Genomic DNA, 16,868 nt, shown 5'->3' with positions numbered 1-16,868 from the left:
CTAGTCAGGACTCCAGACAATGGTCAGGACTCACAGATGGAAACTCACTTTATAATCTCGTCAAGGTTCCAACTGACACACACCCATAACCTGATCATGCAAAACAGCCCTACACAAAAGGCAAACACCAAACAAACAGGATGAATCTAACAGACACTTTGGAAGTAACAAAGGGGGGTGCTAGCCTCCAGCCCTCACGGAGAGACAAGCAGATAGCACCCGGACCCATTTACGTAAAGATAAACAGCACACCTTTTGTGTATGCTGCCGACTCTCTGAGGACGGCAGGAAGCTTGACATTCACACATACTCCAGCCATGATTGCCACCATTCACACTCATTCATACCCAATCTCCTACATCCTGACTCATGAAGTATATAACTTGTAACATCGCGCGGGAAACGTTACAGCGATCGAGATTCGGACCTTGGTTGGTCTCCGCCCGCGTTAAATACTTCAATAAAGTTACCGATTGTCGAACCGCACTCTGGGCTCGGACTGAGATCATTTCATCCGCGCTAACAGGACCTTATCATTAAGTGTGTAAAACCTGCCCACTCCTCGGCCCACCAGTCCAACTGATCAAGATCCCGTTATACACGAAGGTAACCTTCTTCACTGTCCACTACATCTCCACTTTTGGTGTCATCGGTACAATTACTAACCATACCTCCTATGTTCAAGTCCAAAGTTCAAGTGGTGGGCGGCACGGTGGCACAGTGGTTAGCACTGCTGCCTCACAGCACCAGAGACCCGGGTTCATTTCCCACCTCAGGCGACTGACTGTGTGGAGTTTGCACATTCTCCCCGTGTCTGTGTGGGTTTCCTCCGGGTGCTCCGGTTTCCTCCCACAGTCCAAAGATGTGCAGGTCAGGTGAATTGGCCATGCTAAATTGCCTGTAGTGTTAGGTAAGGGGTAGATGTAGGGGTATGGGTGGGTTGCGCTTCGGCGGGGCGGTGTGGACTTGTTGGGCCGAAGGGCCTGTTTCCACACTGTAAGTAATCTAATCTAATCTAATCAAATCATTTAAATAAATGATAAGTAGTAGTGGACCTAGCATCAATCCTTGTGGCACTCCAGTGGTCACAGGCCTCCAGTCTGGAAAGCAATCCTCCGCCACACCCTCTGTCTCCTACCTTCAAGCCAATTGAGTATCCAAATTGCTGGTTCTCCCTGTATTCCATGAGATCTAACCTTGCTAACCAGCCTACTTTGTAAAGCTTTGTCAAACACCTTACTGAAGTCCATGTAGACCACATCCACCACTCTGCCTTCATCGATCCTCTTTGTTACTTCTTCAAAAAGATCAATTAAGTTAGTGAGACATGATTTCCCAGACACAAAGCCAGTTAACTGACCCTGATCAATCCTTGCCTTTCCAAGTACATCCTGCCCCTCAGGATTCCTTCCAACAACTTGCCCAACACTGATTTTCAGGCTCAACTGTCTACAGTTACCTGACTTTTCCTGACTACCTTTCATAAATAGTGCCATCAAGTTACCCAATGTCAAGTCTTCTGGCACCTCACCTGTGCCTATTGATGATACAATATCTAGCAAGGGGCTCAGAAATCACTTCTCTAGCTTCCCACAAAGATCTAGGGTAGACCTCACAAAGCATGCCAGCAGTTTCCCACAATTTTCAGAATAATTACCATTGTGTCTTGGATCCATACCTGTGTCCCATAGTGTCAAACGGAGGTAGCCTCCGCTTACGAGCATCAGAGTTTGCAGGGTTGGAGGTTGCAGGCTCTGCAGTTCCATTCCCGGGAGCACTCATTTTCAATGATCTCCCACCTGAAAGCATACAGCAGGTAGGAAATATTATAACAAACAGGATCATGCCTAACTCAGCTTTACTACTCAATCGTCAGCTCCAGCATCTATTCACAATCCATCACATCCACCTGAGGCACAGGTCAGATCACATATGAAAGGCAGGTTACAGCAGAACTGAGCCATCAGTGACACACTGAGCACATCAGATACTTTTTTGAACTGCAACACAATCCTCGTTATTCATGTAAGCACTAGACAGCACTGTAGTGTGAGTCAGTATGTCCTAGTGAGAGTTAGCAAGGTGTTTCATAAGGTTCCCCATGGTAGGCTCATTCAAAAAGTATGGAGGCATGGATACAGGGAACTTTGGCCGTCTGGATACAGAATTGGCTGGCCCATAGAAGTCAGAGGATAGTGGTAGGTAGAAAGTATTCAGTCTGGAGCTTGGTGACCAGTGGTGTTCCACAGGGATCAGTTCTGGGATCTCTGCTCCTTGTGATTTTTATAAATGACTTCGATGAGGAAGTGGAAGGATGGGTTAGTAAGCTTGCCGATGATACAAAGGTTGGTGGAGTGGTGAATAGTGTGGAGGGCAGTTGCAGGTTGCAATGGGACATTGACAGGAGGCAGAACTGGGTAAATGGCATTCAAACTGGAAAAGTATGAAGTCATTCACTTTGGAAGGTTGAATTTGAATGCAGAATACAGAATTAAAGGCAGAATTATTGGCAAAAACAGAGAGCTCTTGAGCTCCATGTCCATAGATCCCTCAAAATTGCTACCCAAGTTGATCAAATTGTTAAAAAGGCGTATGGTGTGTTGGCTTTCATTAACAGGGCGATTGAGTTTAAGAGCATGAGGTTATGCTGCAGCTCTACAGAGCCCTGGTTAGTCCATACTGGAAAAGCGTGTTCAGTTCTGGTCGCCTCATTATAGGAAATACGTGGAAGCTTTAAAGAGGGTGCAGAAGAGATTTACCAGGGTGCTGCCTGGACTGGAGGGCATGTCTTAGGAAGGGCTTTTCTCACTGGAGCGAAGAATATCGAGAGGTGATTTGGTAGAGGTATACAAGATATTGAGAGGCAGAGATAAAGTGGATAGCCAGAGACTTTTTCCCAGGGTGGAAATGTTTATTACAAGGGGGCATAATTTTAAGGTGATTGGAGGAAGGTGAGGGAGATGTCAGAGACATGTTCTTTACACAGGGTGGTGAGTGCATGGAATGGACTGCCAGTGGTGGGAGTAAAGTCTTTTAAGCAGTAGGGACATTGAAGCAACTCTTGGATAGGCACATGGATGATAGTAAAATGAAGGGTATGTAAGTTTGTTTGATCATAGAGTAGGATAAAAGGCTGGCACAACATAGAGGGCTTAAGGGTCTGATTTGTGCTGTACTGTTCTATGTTCTATTTTTAGTATGTGATCCATACACAGTGACAGTCAGTTTGTACGGATCCCATAACCCAGAAAGAGCCAGTGTTTGTGCAGGTCTATGTCCCAGTGCGAGTCACTAGATGTGGGACCCCCAACACCAGTGAGAGTTAGTGTGTAGGACTGTACCCCAAAGAGGAGAAAGAGAGGAATGCAAATGCGAGAGATCAGAGTGCACAAGTGTGGTGCTGGAAAAGCACAGCCAGTCAGGCAGCATCCGAGGAGCAGGACAGTTGATGCTTCCAGCATAAGCCCTTCATCTGGAATGTTGGATGGGGGGGTTGCGCAAGGAGGCTGAGAGATAAATGGGTGGAGGGGGGGGTTGGGCCTGAGGGGAAGATAGCTGGGAATGCGCTAAGTAGATGAAGGTGGGGGCATGATAGTGATACGTCAGAGTAGAGGGTGGAGAGGATAGGTGGGAAGGATAATGGACAGGTAGGACAGTTCAAGAGGGCAGTGCCGATTTGGAGGGTTGGATCTGAGATGGGGCAGGTGGAGGGAAGGGGAGAGGAGATGAGGAAACTGGTGAAATCAACATTGATGTCATGTGGTTGGAGGGTCCCAAGCTGGAAGATGAGGCGTTCTTCCTGCAGATGTCAGATGGCTAGAAGTTGGTGGTGAAGGCTCCCCAGGACTTGCACACTCTTGGTGGTTTGGGAATTTTCTTGAACTGTAAGTTTGCAGATGACACCAAAACTGGAAGTGTTGTGGACAGGTTACCTCAGGAGTAAAATGGGATCTTGACCAGATGGGCCAATGGGCTGAGGAGTGGCAGATGGAGTTTAATTCAGCTAAATGCAAGGTGCTGCATTTTGGAAAAACAAATCTTTGCAGGACTTATACACTTAATGGTAAGGTACTAGGGAGTGTTGCTGAACAAAGAAACCTTGGAGTGCAGGTTCCTAGTTCCTTGAAAGTGGAGTCACAGGTAGATAGGATAGTGAAAATGGTGTTTGGTATGCTTTCCTTTATTGGTCAGGGCACTGAATATAGGAGTTGGAAGGTCATTTGCGGCTGTACAGAGTATTGTTTAGGCCACTTTTGGAATATTACGCGCAATTCTAGTCTCCTTCATATCAGAAGGATGTTGTGAAAAGGTTCAGAAAAGATTTACAAGGTTGTTGCCAGAGTTGGAGGATTTGAGCTTTAGAGAGAGGTTGAATAGTCTTGGGCTGTTTTCCCTCCAGTGTCAGAGGCTGAGGGGTACCCTTATAGAGTTTTATAAAATCATGAGGAGCATGGATAAGATAAATAGGCAAAGTCTTTTCCCTGTGGTGGGGGAGTCCAGAACTTGACAGCATAGGTTTAGGGTGAGAGAGGAAAGATATAAAAGGGACCTAAGGGGCAACCTTTTCATACAGAGGGTGGTACGTGTATGGAATGAGCTGCCAGAGGATGTGGTGGAGGCTGGTACAATTGCAACATTTAAAAGGCACCTGGATGGGTACATGAATAGGAAGAGTTTAGAGGGATATGGGCTGGGTGCTGGCAAATGGGACTCGATTAAGTTGGGCTATCTGGTTGGCATGGACGAGTTGGACCAAAGAATCTATTTCCGAGCTATACATCTCTATGACTCTGCAGCCCTCACTTTCTCCTCGACTGGAAGGTGGACACAAAGGTCCAGGTGCAGTCTTACCAACGCCAATATAATTTTAACATTACTTTTATAATCCAGTCCTTTTACAACAAATGCTAGGATTGCATTTGTCTTTCTTATTATATTTTGAGCAGAGCAGCAAGGAGAGAGGGTGGAGAGAAGCCAGGGCTGCCAGGAAGGTTTGAAGTGGGTGAGATCTAAACCCAAGGTCCCACACAGTAGGGCCTCCCTCCCACCCACCTCCTCTAACCTTACTAAGTGTCTGTAAACCCGGTAATTTTTCAGGTGTTCTAATTTTTTTCTTTTATTCTCTTCCTTGTTTAGTCCTGTGTGGGCTTTCAGATTAGTGGGGTATGGCTAACAGGGCAGCTGCATGTTCCTCCTGCAGAATGTGGCAGGTCAGGGACATTACACATGTCTCTGCCGACCATATCTGCAGGAAGTGCACCCAACTCCAGCACCTCGAAAACCAAGTTAGGGAACTGGAGCTGGATCAACTACGGATCATCCCGGAGGTTGAGGGAGAAATTGAGAGGATGTACAGGAACGTGGTCACTCCTCAGACACAGGATAAAGACAGCTGGGTTACAGTCAGGGGGAGGAAAGGGAACTGACAGACAGCAGGAATCCCATGTGGCCGTTCCCCTCAGCAATAAGTATACCGTTTTTGATACTGCTGGTGGGGACAGCCTCCCAGGGGAAAGGAGGAAATGGGGACTGCAGATGTTGGAGATCAGAGTCAAGAGTGTGGTACTGGAAAGGCACAGCAGGAGAATCGACGTTTCGGGCATAAGCCTTACTGATGAAGGGCTTATGCCTGAAACATCAATTCTCCTGCTCATCGGATGCTGCCTGACCGGCTGTGTTTTTCCAGTACTACACTCTCGGACTACCAGGGAAAAGCCATGGTTGTCAGGTCTCTGGCACTGAGGCTCAGAAGGGAAGTGAGAGGAGAATACAAAAATGCTAGTGGCAGGGGACTCAACAGTTAGACGGATTGACAGGAGATTTTGTGGTCAGGAACGGGACTCCCAGAAGGTATGTTGCCTCCCTGGTGCCAGGCTCTGGGATGTCGCCGATCAGGTTTACAGGATTCTGAACGGGGAGGGGGAGCAGCCAGAAATCGTGGTACATATTGGTACCAATGATATAGCCAGGAAAGGGATTGAGGATCTGAAAAGTGACTACAGAGAATTAGGTTGGAAGCTGAAAAGCAGGATGAGTAGTGATCTCAGGTTTACTACCGTGACAATGAGGAGAGAAAGAGTCAGCGAGTGCAGCTTTACACGTGGCTGCGAGGCTGATGCAGGAGTGAGGGCTTCACATACTTAGACCATTGGGATACCTTCTGGGGAAGGTAAGACTATACACGAAGGACGGGTTGCACCATGACTGGAGGAGCACAAATGTCCTGGGTAAGAGATTTGCTTGTGTGGTTGGGGAGGGTCAAAACTTGTTTGGCAGGGGGGCTGGGAACCAGAGCTCCATATCTGAGAGGGCGGTAGTTGTATATGGGGCTGTGACAGGATGTAGCGAATAGAACGGAAAGATTTTCATGTGATGAAACAAAGAGATGGGGTTAAAGTGTGTCTGCTTTAACACACAGAGTGTCAGAAATTAGAGTGATGAACTTAGAGCATGGATCATTCTTGGGACTATTACATTGTGGCTATAATGGAGATGTGGGCTTCACAGGGGCAGGAATGGTTGCTAGATGTTCCAGGGTTTTGAACATTTAAAAAGAACAGGGAGGATGGAAAAAGAGGAGGGGGTGTAGCATTGCTAATTAGAGAGTGCGCCACAGCTACAGAAACAAAGGTTGTTGAGGAAGGTTTGTCTACTGAGACAGTATGGGTGGAAGTTAGGAACAGTAAAGGAACAGCCACCTCATTGGGGATTTTCTACAGACCAATAGCAGTAGGGAGATTGAAGAACTCATAGACCAGCAGATTTTGGAAAAATGCAGATGTAGCAGGGTTGTTGTTACGGGTGATTTCAACTTTCCCAATATCGACTGGAACGTTGTTAGTGCAGATGGTTTGGATGGAGCCGTTTTTGTCAGGTGTGTTCAGGAGGGTTTCCTTACTCAGTATATAGACAGGCCGATGAGGGGAGAGGGCATTTTGGATTTGGTGCTCGGCAATGAACCAGGACAGGTAACAGATCTCTCAGTGGTAGAACACTTTGGTGACAATGACCATAACTGCCTCACATTTACCATAGCCTTGGAAAGGGAAAGGAGCAGTTACCAAAGGAAGATATTTAACTGGGGAAAAGGAATTATGACGCTATCAGACAGGAGTTGGGAAGCACAGATTGGGAGCAATTGTTCCACAGAAAGGGCACAACAGATATGTGGAGACTATTTCAGGAGCGTTGTTGTGAGTGATGCATAAATTTGTTCCTCTGAGACAGGTGAGAAGGGGTAAGATTAAGGAGCCTTGGATGACGAGAACAGAGGAGCTTCTCGTCAAAAGGAAGAAGGCAGCTTACATAAGGTGGAGGAAGGAAAGATCTAGCACAGCTTTAGAGGATTACAGGCTTACTAGAAAGGAGCTCAGAAATGGACTAAGGAGCCAGAGGGGGCACGAGAAAGGCTTGGCAGGAAGGTTTAGGGAGAACCCAAATGCATTTTACTCATACGTGAGGAATAAGAGAATGGTCAGGGAGAAGGTAGGACTAGTCAGAGATAGCGTAGGGAACTTGTGTGTAGAGTCTGAGCAGATAGGGGACGCTCTAAATGAGCTTTTTGCTTCGGTTTTCACTTGGACCTTGTTGTGAATGAGAACTTTGAGGAGCTGAGAAACAGGCTTGAACAGATCGAGATTGATGAAGTTTATGTGCTTGAAATTTTGGCAAACATTAAGATTGATAAGTCCCCAGGGCCAGACCTGATTTATCCGAGGCTGCTCCAGGAAGCGAGAAAGGAGGTTGCTAAGCTGCTGGCAAAGATCTTTGCCTCCTCACTCTCCACGGGAGTTGTAACAGAGGGTTGGAAAGAAGCAAATGTTGTTCCTCTTTTCAGGAAGGGGAATAGGGAAATCCCTGGCAATTACAGACCAGTCAGTCTTACGTCTGTGGTCAGCAAAGTTTTCGAAAGACTTTTGAGGGATAGGATTTATGACTATTTGGCAAAGCATAATGTGATTAAAGGCAGTCAGCATGGCTTTGTGAGGGGCAGGTCATGCCTCACAAATCTTATTGAGTTCTCTGAGAAGGTGACAAGGCAGGTTGATGAAGGTCAAGCAGTGGATGTGGTGTACATGGACTTCAGCAAGGCGTTTGATAAGGTTCCCCATGGTAGGCTTATTCATAAAGCCAGGAACTATGGGATACAGGGAGCTCTGGCTATCTGGATTTGGAATTGGTTGTCTGACAGAAGGCAGAGTGCGGTCATAGATGGAAAGTATTCTGTCTGGAGGTCAGTGGTGAGTAGTGTCCCGCAGAGCTCTGTTCTTGGGCCTCTGTTCTTTGGAGTTTTTATAAATGACTTGGATGAGGAGGTTGAGGGGTGGGTGAGTAAATTTGCCGATGACACAAAGGTTGGAGGTGCTATTGATAGTATCGAGGGCTACTGCAGGCTGCAGCGTGACATAGACAGGATGCAGAGCTGGGTGGAGAAATGGCAGATGGAGCTTAACTTGGATAAATGTGAAGTGATGCATTTTGGAAGGTCAAACTTGAATGCTGAATATAGGATTAAAGACAGGATTCTTGGCAGTGTTGAGGAACAGCAGGATCTTGGTGTTCAAGTGCATAGATCCCTAAAAGTTGCCACCCAAGTGGATAGGGTTGTTAAGAAACCTTATGGTGTTTTGGCTTTCGTTAACAGGAGGATCAAGTTTAAGAGCCACAAGGTTTTGCTGCAGCTCTACAAGTCCCTGGTGAGACCACACTTGGAATATTGTGTCCAGTTCTGGTCGCCCTATTAAAGGAAAGATATGGAGGCTTTGGAGAGGGTGCAAAGAAGGTCTACCAGGATGCTGCCTGGACTGGAAGACTTGTCTTATGAAGAGAGGTTGACTAAGCTTGGACTTTTCTCTCTGGAGAGAAGGAGGAAGACAGGTGACCTGATCGAGACATACGAGGTAATGAGAGGAATGGATAGAGTCAAAAGCCAGAGACTTTTCCCCAGGGCAGGATTGACTAGCACATGGGGGCATAGTCTTCAGGAGTTAGGAGGAATGTATGGAAGAGACATCAGAGGTAGGTTCTTTACACAGAGAGTTGTGAATGCATGGAATGCATTGCCAGTGGCGTGGTGGAAGCAGAATCATTAGAAACATTTAAGCGACTGCTGGACATGCACATGGACAGCAGTGAGGTGAGGGGTGTGTGGGTTAGGTTATTTTATTCAAAGTTTGTGAGAAGATTTGTAGCTCGGGTGCTCGTTATTGTGGTTCTGTTCGCTGAGCTGGGAATTTGTGTTGCAGACGTTTCGTCCCCTGTCTAGGTCACATCCTCAGTGCTTGGGAGCCTCCTGTGAAGCGCTTCTGTGATCTTTCCTCCGGCATTTATAGTGGTTTGTCTCTGCCGCTTCTGGTTGTCAGTTCCAGCTGTCCGCTGCAGTGGCCGGTATATTGGGTCCAGGTTGATGTGCTTATTGATTGAATCTGTGGATGAGTGCCATGCCTCTAGGAATTCCCTGGCTGTTCTGTGTTTGGCTTGTCCTATAATAGTAGTGTTGTCCCAGTCGAACTCACATTGCTTGTCATCTGAGTGTGTGGCTACTAAGGATAGCTGGTCGTGTCGTTTCGTGGCTAGTTGGTGTTCATGGATGCGGATCGTTAGCTGTCTTCCTGTTTGTCCTATGTCGTGTTTTGTCCTTGCATGGGATTTTGTACACTACGTTGGTTTTGCTCATGCTGGGTATCAGGTCCTTCGTCCTGGTGAGCCATGAAACAGCACAACCAGCTATCCTTAGTAGCCACACACGTAGATGACAAGCAAGTGAGTTCGACTGGGTCAACACTACTATTGTAGAGGTAAAAACAATGACTGCAGACGCTGAAAACCAAATACTGGTTTAGTGGTGCTGGAAGAGCACAGCAGTTCAGGCAGCATCCAACGAACAGCGAAATCGACGTTTCGGGCAAAAGCCCTTCATCAGGAATAAAGGCAGTGAGCCTGAAGCATGGAGAGATAAGCTAGAGGAGGGTGAGGGTGGGGAGAGAGTAGCATAGAGTACAATGGGTGAGTGGGGGAGGGGATGAAGGTGATAGGTAAGAGCTTCAGAACAGAGGAAATGACCTGGGAGTTGCAGTGGGAGAGGGACTCCCTGAGATTCTTGTAGAGAGAGGAGGAAAACTTCTTCAAGGCAGGCATCCTTGCAAGAGGATTCGCAGAAGGGTTAAAATCAACAAGGTAAAAACAATGACTGCAGATGCTGAAAACCAAATACTGGATTAGTGGTGCTGGAAGAGCCCCAAACAGAGAACAGCCAGGGAATTCCTAGAGGCATGGCACTCATCCACAGATTCAATCAATAAGCACATCAACCTGGACCCAATACACCGACCACTGCAACGGACAGCTGGAACTGACAACCGGAAGCAGCAGGTATAAATCACTACAAATGCCGGAGGAAAGATCACAGAAGCGCTTCACAGGAAGCTCCCAAGCACTGAGGATGTCACCTAGACAGGGGACGAAACGTCTGCAACACAAATTCCCAGCTCGGCGAACAGAACCACAACAACAGGTTATTTTATTTCAGATTAGGAATAATCCTTGGCACAACCTTGTTCTGTGCCGTACTTTTCTATGTTCTATGTTGCCACTTTCAGTAATTCATGCACAAAGACTCCCAGATCCAGGTGCACTGATGCACCTTAAATCCCATTTAAATAATGACTTGCCCTTTTATTGTTCCTGCCAAAATGGATGACCTCACACTTAACCAGATTGAACTCCATCTGCCAGATTCTGGCCCTTTCTCCTAGCCTGTCAATATCCAACTGTAAACTCTTTACCTCCTCATCACTGCCTGCTTTCCCACCTGTTTTAGTATCATCCACAAATTTTGTAATGTTAAACTCTGTCCCTGCTTGCATACAGATTGTAAATAGTTGAGGTCTGAGAACTGAACCCTACAGCACCCCACTCGTTACAGCTGGCCATCTAGAGAAGGACCCATTTATTCCGACTGTCTGCTTCCTACCAGTCAGCCAATCCTCTATCCAAGCCAATGCTCTACCATTCACTCTCTGGGATCCAACCTTCTGGGTCAGTCTTTAATGTGGCACCTTATCAAATGCCATCTGAAAGTCTAGGTGTACCACATCTACCATATCCCCAATATCCACCTTTCCCAAGTGTTCAGTTATCTCCTCCTTTTTTAATTGACTCCAGCAACTTCCCACGACAAAAGGTCAAACTAACTGGTCTACAGTTCCCCCCTTCTTGTCCATCATCTTTTTTGAATAGAGAGTCACATTAGCATGCTTCTAATCCACTAGCACCTTTCCAGAATCCAGGGAATTTTGGAAGATCATAACCAATGTTCCCACTATCTCTACTGCCACTTCTTTTAATACCCTTGGGTGCAGGCCATCAGGCCCCATGGACTTAACTGCCTTCAACCCCATGAGCTTTTTTATGACCTTCTCCCTCATTGTCGTTATCACCAAGTACGTCTGTAGTAACTGCAGAATATGCGAACAAAATATTATATTTCACTGTGAAAATAGAGACAAAATATTGGTTCGCATCTCTGCCATTTCTGAATTTCCCAGTATTACCTCACGACTTTCATCCTGTAAAGAGTCAACAGTTACTTTCATTATTCTCTTCCTTTTTATATACTTATAGAAGCTTTCGGTATTGGTGCTTATGCTTTCTATTGTTTCCTTTTGTAGTTCATCTTAGCTCTTTTGATTTTGTTTTTCGTAACCCTTTGCTGATGTTCAAAGTTCTCCAAATCCTCCTGATTTGCCAATAATGTCTGCAGTATAATATGCCCTAATCTTTGCCTTGATATTCTCCCTGACTTCCTTGTAAAGCCATGGATGATTTTTCAACTTTTTATAATTCCTCTATCTCTCATGAATTGAGAGGTATTTAATGTTTCCCTAAACATCTGCCATTGTTTTTCAACTGTCCAATCCTTTAATATTTTTACCCAATTGGGCCAACTCCTTCCTCAGGCCAGTACAATCATCTTTGCCCAACACTAAAACTCTTGTCTGTTACTGTCCTCACTCTTTCAATCTGAATTTGAAACCCTAGCACGTTGTGGTCACTCCTTCCAAGACAATCCTAAATTACAAGACCATTTATTAATCCTTCCTCATTACATAATACCAAATCTAAAGTAGCCAGTTCTCTGGTTGGCTCCATAGCATGTTGTCCTAAGAAACAGCCACAATTACCATTGTGACCTTCTTGTAAGCCCACATTATTTCCTGGTTTATACCATGTTCTACTTCAGAAGTATTGATCAGGAGCCTGTAGATTACCCCTACCAAGAGGTTTCTTCCCTTTTTATTTCCACCCAGACTGATTCAATATATTAGTCCCTATTAAATCATACCTTCATACAGCCTTGATATCATCCTTAACCAATAAAGCAACTCCACCTCCATCTCCTTAGCTATCCTTTTAGAACACGGAGATCCGTTTGATACTGAACTTTCCAGTCCTGGTTTTCCTGTAGCCATGTTTCAGCAACCCCTAACAGGTCGTACCCATTTGTCACTAATTGTGCTGTCAGCTCATCAACTTTATACCGAATACTGAGGGCACCTAGATACAAGGTTTTTAAATAAGTTTGACTGGTTTATCTTTAGCTGTTAACTTTTTCTTGTGCACCAGGCTTCCCACACACTCCATCCTTATTTATTAATCCCTAATAACACTTATCCTCACCTTTATCATTTACTCCAACATTCAACTCACATTTTGATCTTTTATAATTCCTTCCCTCAACATGGTCATTAGACTGGTTGTGCCTGTTTATTTTATTAACTTCTAACTTCTGTTCAATTTCTGTCTTGCTGCTTTGGTTCCCAACCCCCACTTTGCTAGTTTAAATCCACTCAAGTTGCTCTAGCAAACCTCCCCACCTAGATGTTGATGTCCCTTCAGTTAAAACACAACTCATCCTTTTAGTACATCTCAATCACTTGAAAGAGATCGCAATTATCCAAAACTCTGAAGCCAGCCCCCTCCCCCCCTCCCACCTCCACCCCCCCCACCACCGCACCAACTCTTTATTCCAACTCTGCTTCCTGTCTCTCAATCAATTTCCTTTCCATGTCCATAATTTGCCCTCAATCCCGTTGGATTCCACCTTACCAAACAGTGTCTTGTGTGGGACTTTATTAAAAGCCTCTCAAACTCCACATCAACAATATCCATTGACTTTTTCTGTCCGCTACCTTTGTAACCTCTTCAAAAAAATCTCAATAAAGCATGACCTACCCTTCGTGGATCTTTGCTGACTGATTACTTGAAATTTTTCCAGCTGTTCAATTACCCAATCCTTGATTATAGACTCCAACAATAACCTATCTCTAACTGGTCTATAATTCCTTGAATTCCCTCTGTCATCCTTCTTTAAAGCAGAATGACACGAGCAAATTTCCAATCGAGAGGTACAATTCCTGAATCCGGGGGACTCTGAAAGGTGTAGAAAGAGACCAAGGTGTCTTGTTAACGAGTCACTGAAAACTAACATGCAAGTGTAGAAAGCTATTGAGAAGGCTAATGCAATGTTGGCCTTTTAACCAAGAGGATTAGAGTACAGGAATAGTGAAGACTTGCTTCAATTCTACAGGAACTTGGTTAGAGTGCAGCTGGTGTAGTGCATGCAGTTTTGGTCTCCTTTTCTAAGGAAAGATATTATTGCTAACAGGTTGAGAAGGTTTGTAGCTCAGGTTGAGGATCTGGATGTAGGTTTGCTCACTGAGCTGGACGGTTTATTTTCAGATGTATCATCATCATACTGGGTAACATCGTCAGTGAGCCTCCAGCTCTGCTGGTGTCTCCTGCTTTCTATTTGGGCTTCCTTGGGTTAGTGGTGTCATTTCCTGTAGTGATGTCATTTCCTGTGGTGATATCATTTCCTGTTTTTTTCCTCGGGGCATGATAAATGGGGTCCAAGTCAATGTGTTTGTTGATAGGCTTCGGGTTGGAATGCCATGCTTCTAGAAATTCTTGTGCGTGTCTCTGTTTGGCTTGTCCTAGGATGGATGTGTTGTCCCAGTCGAAGTGGTGTCCTTCCTCATCTATATGTGAGGACACTAGTGAGAGAGGGTCATGTCTTTTTGTGGCTAGTTTTCTGCCTGTTTGTCCAAAGTAGTGTTTGTTACAGTTCTTGCACAGTATTTTGTAAATGACCTTAGTTTTACTTGTTTTGCTAGTAATGCAGAACATTATTTCAACGAGCCACCACACACTGCAGCACAGAGGAACTACATAGAGCAGAGGAAAATCACCTATACTGTGTATTCAAAAAGAACGGGTACCCAATGAACACAGTCCACTGATTTCTCAGCAACAAACCCAAACAAGCTGACAAAACACATCCAGAAACCCTAACCACTCTCCCCGACATCAAAGACATCTCGGAAATGACCGCCAGACTACTCAGACCCCTTGGCATCATGGTAGCCCACAAGCCACCAACACACTAAAACAGCAGCTAATGAACTTGAAAGACCCTATACAGGCAACAAGCAAAACTAATATCATTTACAAAATACCGTGCAAGAACTGTAACAAACACTACATTGGACAAACAGCCATCCTAGGACAAGCCAAACAGAGACACGCGCAAGAATTCCTAGAAGTATAGCATTCCAACCGGAACTCTATCAACAAACACATTGACTTGGATCCCATTTACCACCCCCTGAGAAAAAACACAGGAAATGACCTCACCATAGGAAGTGACATCACCAACCCAAGGAAATCCTAACATATAAATCGAAAGCAGGAAACACCAGCAGTGCTTCATCTGGAGGCTCACTGAAGATGTTACCCAGTATGATGACGATACGTCTGAAAATAAACCTTCCAGCTCAGCGAGCAAACCTACATCCAGAGACACTATTGTCATAGAGGGAGTGCAATGAAGGTTGACCAGACTTGTCCCTGTGATGGTGGGACTGTCCTATGGAGAGAGCTCAGGCAAACTGGGCCTGTATTCTCCAGAGTTTCAAAGAATGAGAGGTGATTCAATTGAAACCAGAAGATAAAGGGATACACTGGGTAGATGCAGGTAGGATGCTTTCCTTGGTTGGGGAGAGTCGAACCATGGGCATAATTTTAAAAACAAATGCCACTTCGGTCCGAGAGGAGGAGATTTTTTTTACACACAAAGGGTTGTGAACCTTTGGAATTTCCTGTGACTTTGGGCATGTTTAAAGGCAGAAATTGATATACATCTGATTGTCAATACCATTAAGGGCTACAGCAACAGGGTAGGTAAAAGGTATGAAGTGTTCCATCAGCCACAATGTGAACAACAGAATGGCAGATCAGGCTCAAGAGGCTGAATTACCTACTTCTGATCCTAGATCTTATGTTCTGATATTGCTGTTAAAGAGCTGATGTGTTTGTCAGTGTGTGAAAAAGTGGCAGTCTGCAAACACAGAGTTCTGAGATTCATTCGGTAATGCAGAGACTCATTTCAATGTTGAACCTAGCAGTTCATAAAATCAAAATCAAAGATCTTCAATTCCCTACAGTGTGCAGGTAGGCCATTCGGCCCATTGAGCTCACACTGACGCTCTGAAGAGCATTCCACCCATAGTCATCCCACTGACCCAATCCCTGTAACCCTGTATTTCCCATGGACACACTGGGTAATTTAGCATGTGCTATTCATCTAACCTGCACATCTTTGGACTGTGGGAGGAAACCACAGCACCCAACAAAAATCTATGGAGACATGGGAAGAATGTGCAAGCTCCACAGAGAGTTGCCCGAAGCTGGAATCAAACCTGGGTCCCTGGCAATATGAGGCAGCAGTGCTCACCACAGAGCAACTGTGTCACCCCAGTGGCATTTTCTTTTCAATATACTGATAATTAATGAAGGAACAATTTCAAATCGCACTGTGTTTAAGTGGAAGGCTATCAGTTTGCTGCTTGAGCACTTGAGTGGACTTATCCTGGGATCAAGAACCCTAGAGGTGCAAATTCCACCAACCAAGACTGGCCAATCAGAGGCCATCCCCTCTTTTGCTCAGCAGTGCCACTGGAATACCATGGCTGTTGTCAGAATGACATCGATCAGAATCCCAGGATGAAGTGGTGCCACAGGAAGGGATTACTAGGAGGGGTTGGTGAGGTTGCAGTGATTGGGTGAGGGAGCCAGTGGGATAGTCCCTCAATCAGTTACTGAACACCATTGACTAAGGGGCCTCACCCCTAACCAGCACTGACATGTGGCCACATAGTTTGTTGTTGCATGGCAACATTGCAGTTAATTCTATTAGCAGCGGGATGAGGTCCTTAGCGGTTATTATAAGGGAAGTCCAATCATGGGCCTTCCTCTCCGTGATATAATCCAGGTGGAGGTGTGATAGCAGTGAGGTTCAGCTCCACCACCAATACACCCATTTCCACCTGTAGCAAACATCACAAGGGACAGCCAGTGGGCATGTACATGGACCGACAAACACTATACGAGGAAGCATAAACAAATGCACACTGACACAATGACCAACACATGCACAGAGACACAAAACTGAGGCACACTTACCCCATCACAATTACTGCTCTCCAGTAGCTGGTGTGTGTGCATTTGTGTACATTTCTCTTTCTCTGCCCGTTTGATTTTAAACCCCACCCTGTTGTTCAGTGCTCATACTAGGATAAGGTATGCAGTCCTGCTATCTTCATGCAGCCCAGCTCAGAGTTTCTGAGCAGGCAATGGAGTGCAGTCACACTGAGGCCCTAATCTCTATACTCCAGGAACAGCAACCAGAGTAGGGAGATCAAATCACACAACACGCCAGCTAATGCAGCTGCAAATTGGATTCTAGCACTTTTCAAAGCTCTCCTACTCATAACTAAAGCACCCCTTTTGCCAAGTCTCTCTCTCTCTCT

General features: G+C 45.5%; 1 protein-coding gene across 1 annotated transcript in view; it reads right to left on the bottom strand.

Annotated features, from left to right (window-relative positions):
• Window positions 1–16,631, bottom strand: part of ncoa1 (nuclear receptor coactivator 1) — a 102,744-nt gene extending 86,113 nt beyond the window's left edge. Inside the window, exons 1-2 of the mRNA XM_072580187.1 lie at window positions 16,522–16,631; window positions 1,679–1,799 (exon numbers count right to left, since the gene is read on the bottom strand). Coding sequence (XP_072436288.1) covers window positions 1,679–1,782 — 104 coding nt within the window. The 5' untranslated portion in view covers window positions 1,783–1,799; window positions 16,522–16,631. The remainder of the gene's footprint in view (window positions 1–1,678; window positions 1,800–16,521) is intronic.
• Between the last annotated feature and the right edge of the window lie 237 nt (window positions 16,632–16,868).

This window comes from Chiloscyllium punctatum, chromosome 11 (assembly GCF_047496795.1).
Source record: "Chiloscyllium punctatum isolate Juve2018m chromosome 11, sChiPun1.3, whole genome shotgun sequence".
In the NCBI taxonomy this organism is placed as follows: Eukaryota; Metazoa; Chordata; class Chondrichthyes; order Orectolobiformes; family Hemiscylliidae; genus Chiloscyllium; species Chiloscyllium punctatum.
Note: the sequence above shows the minus strand (reverse complement) of the source record. Positions and strands in the feature narration are given on the sequence as shown.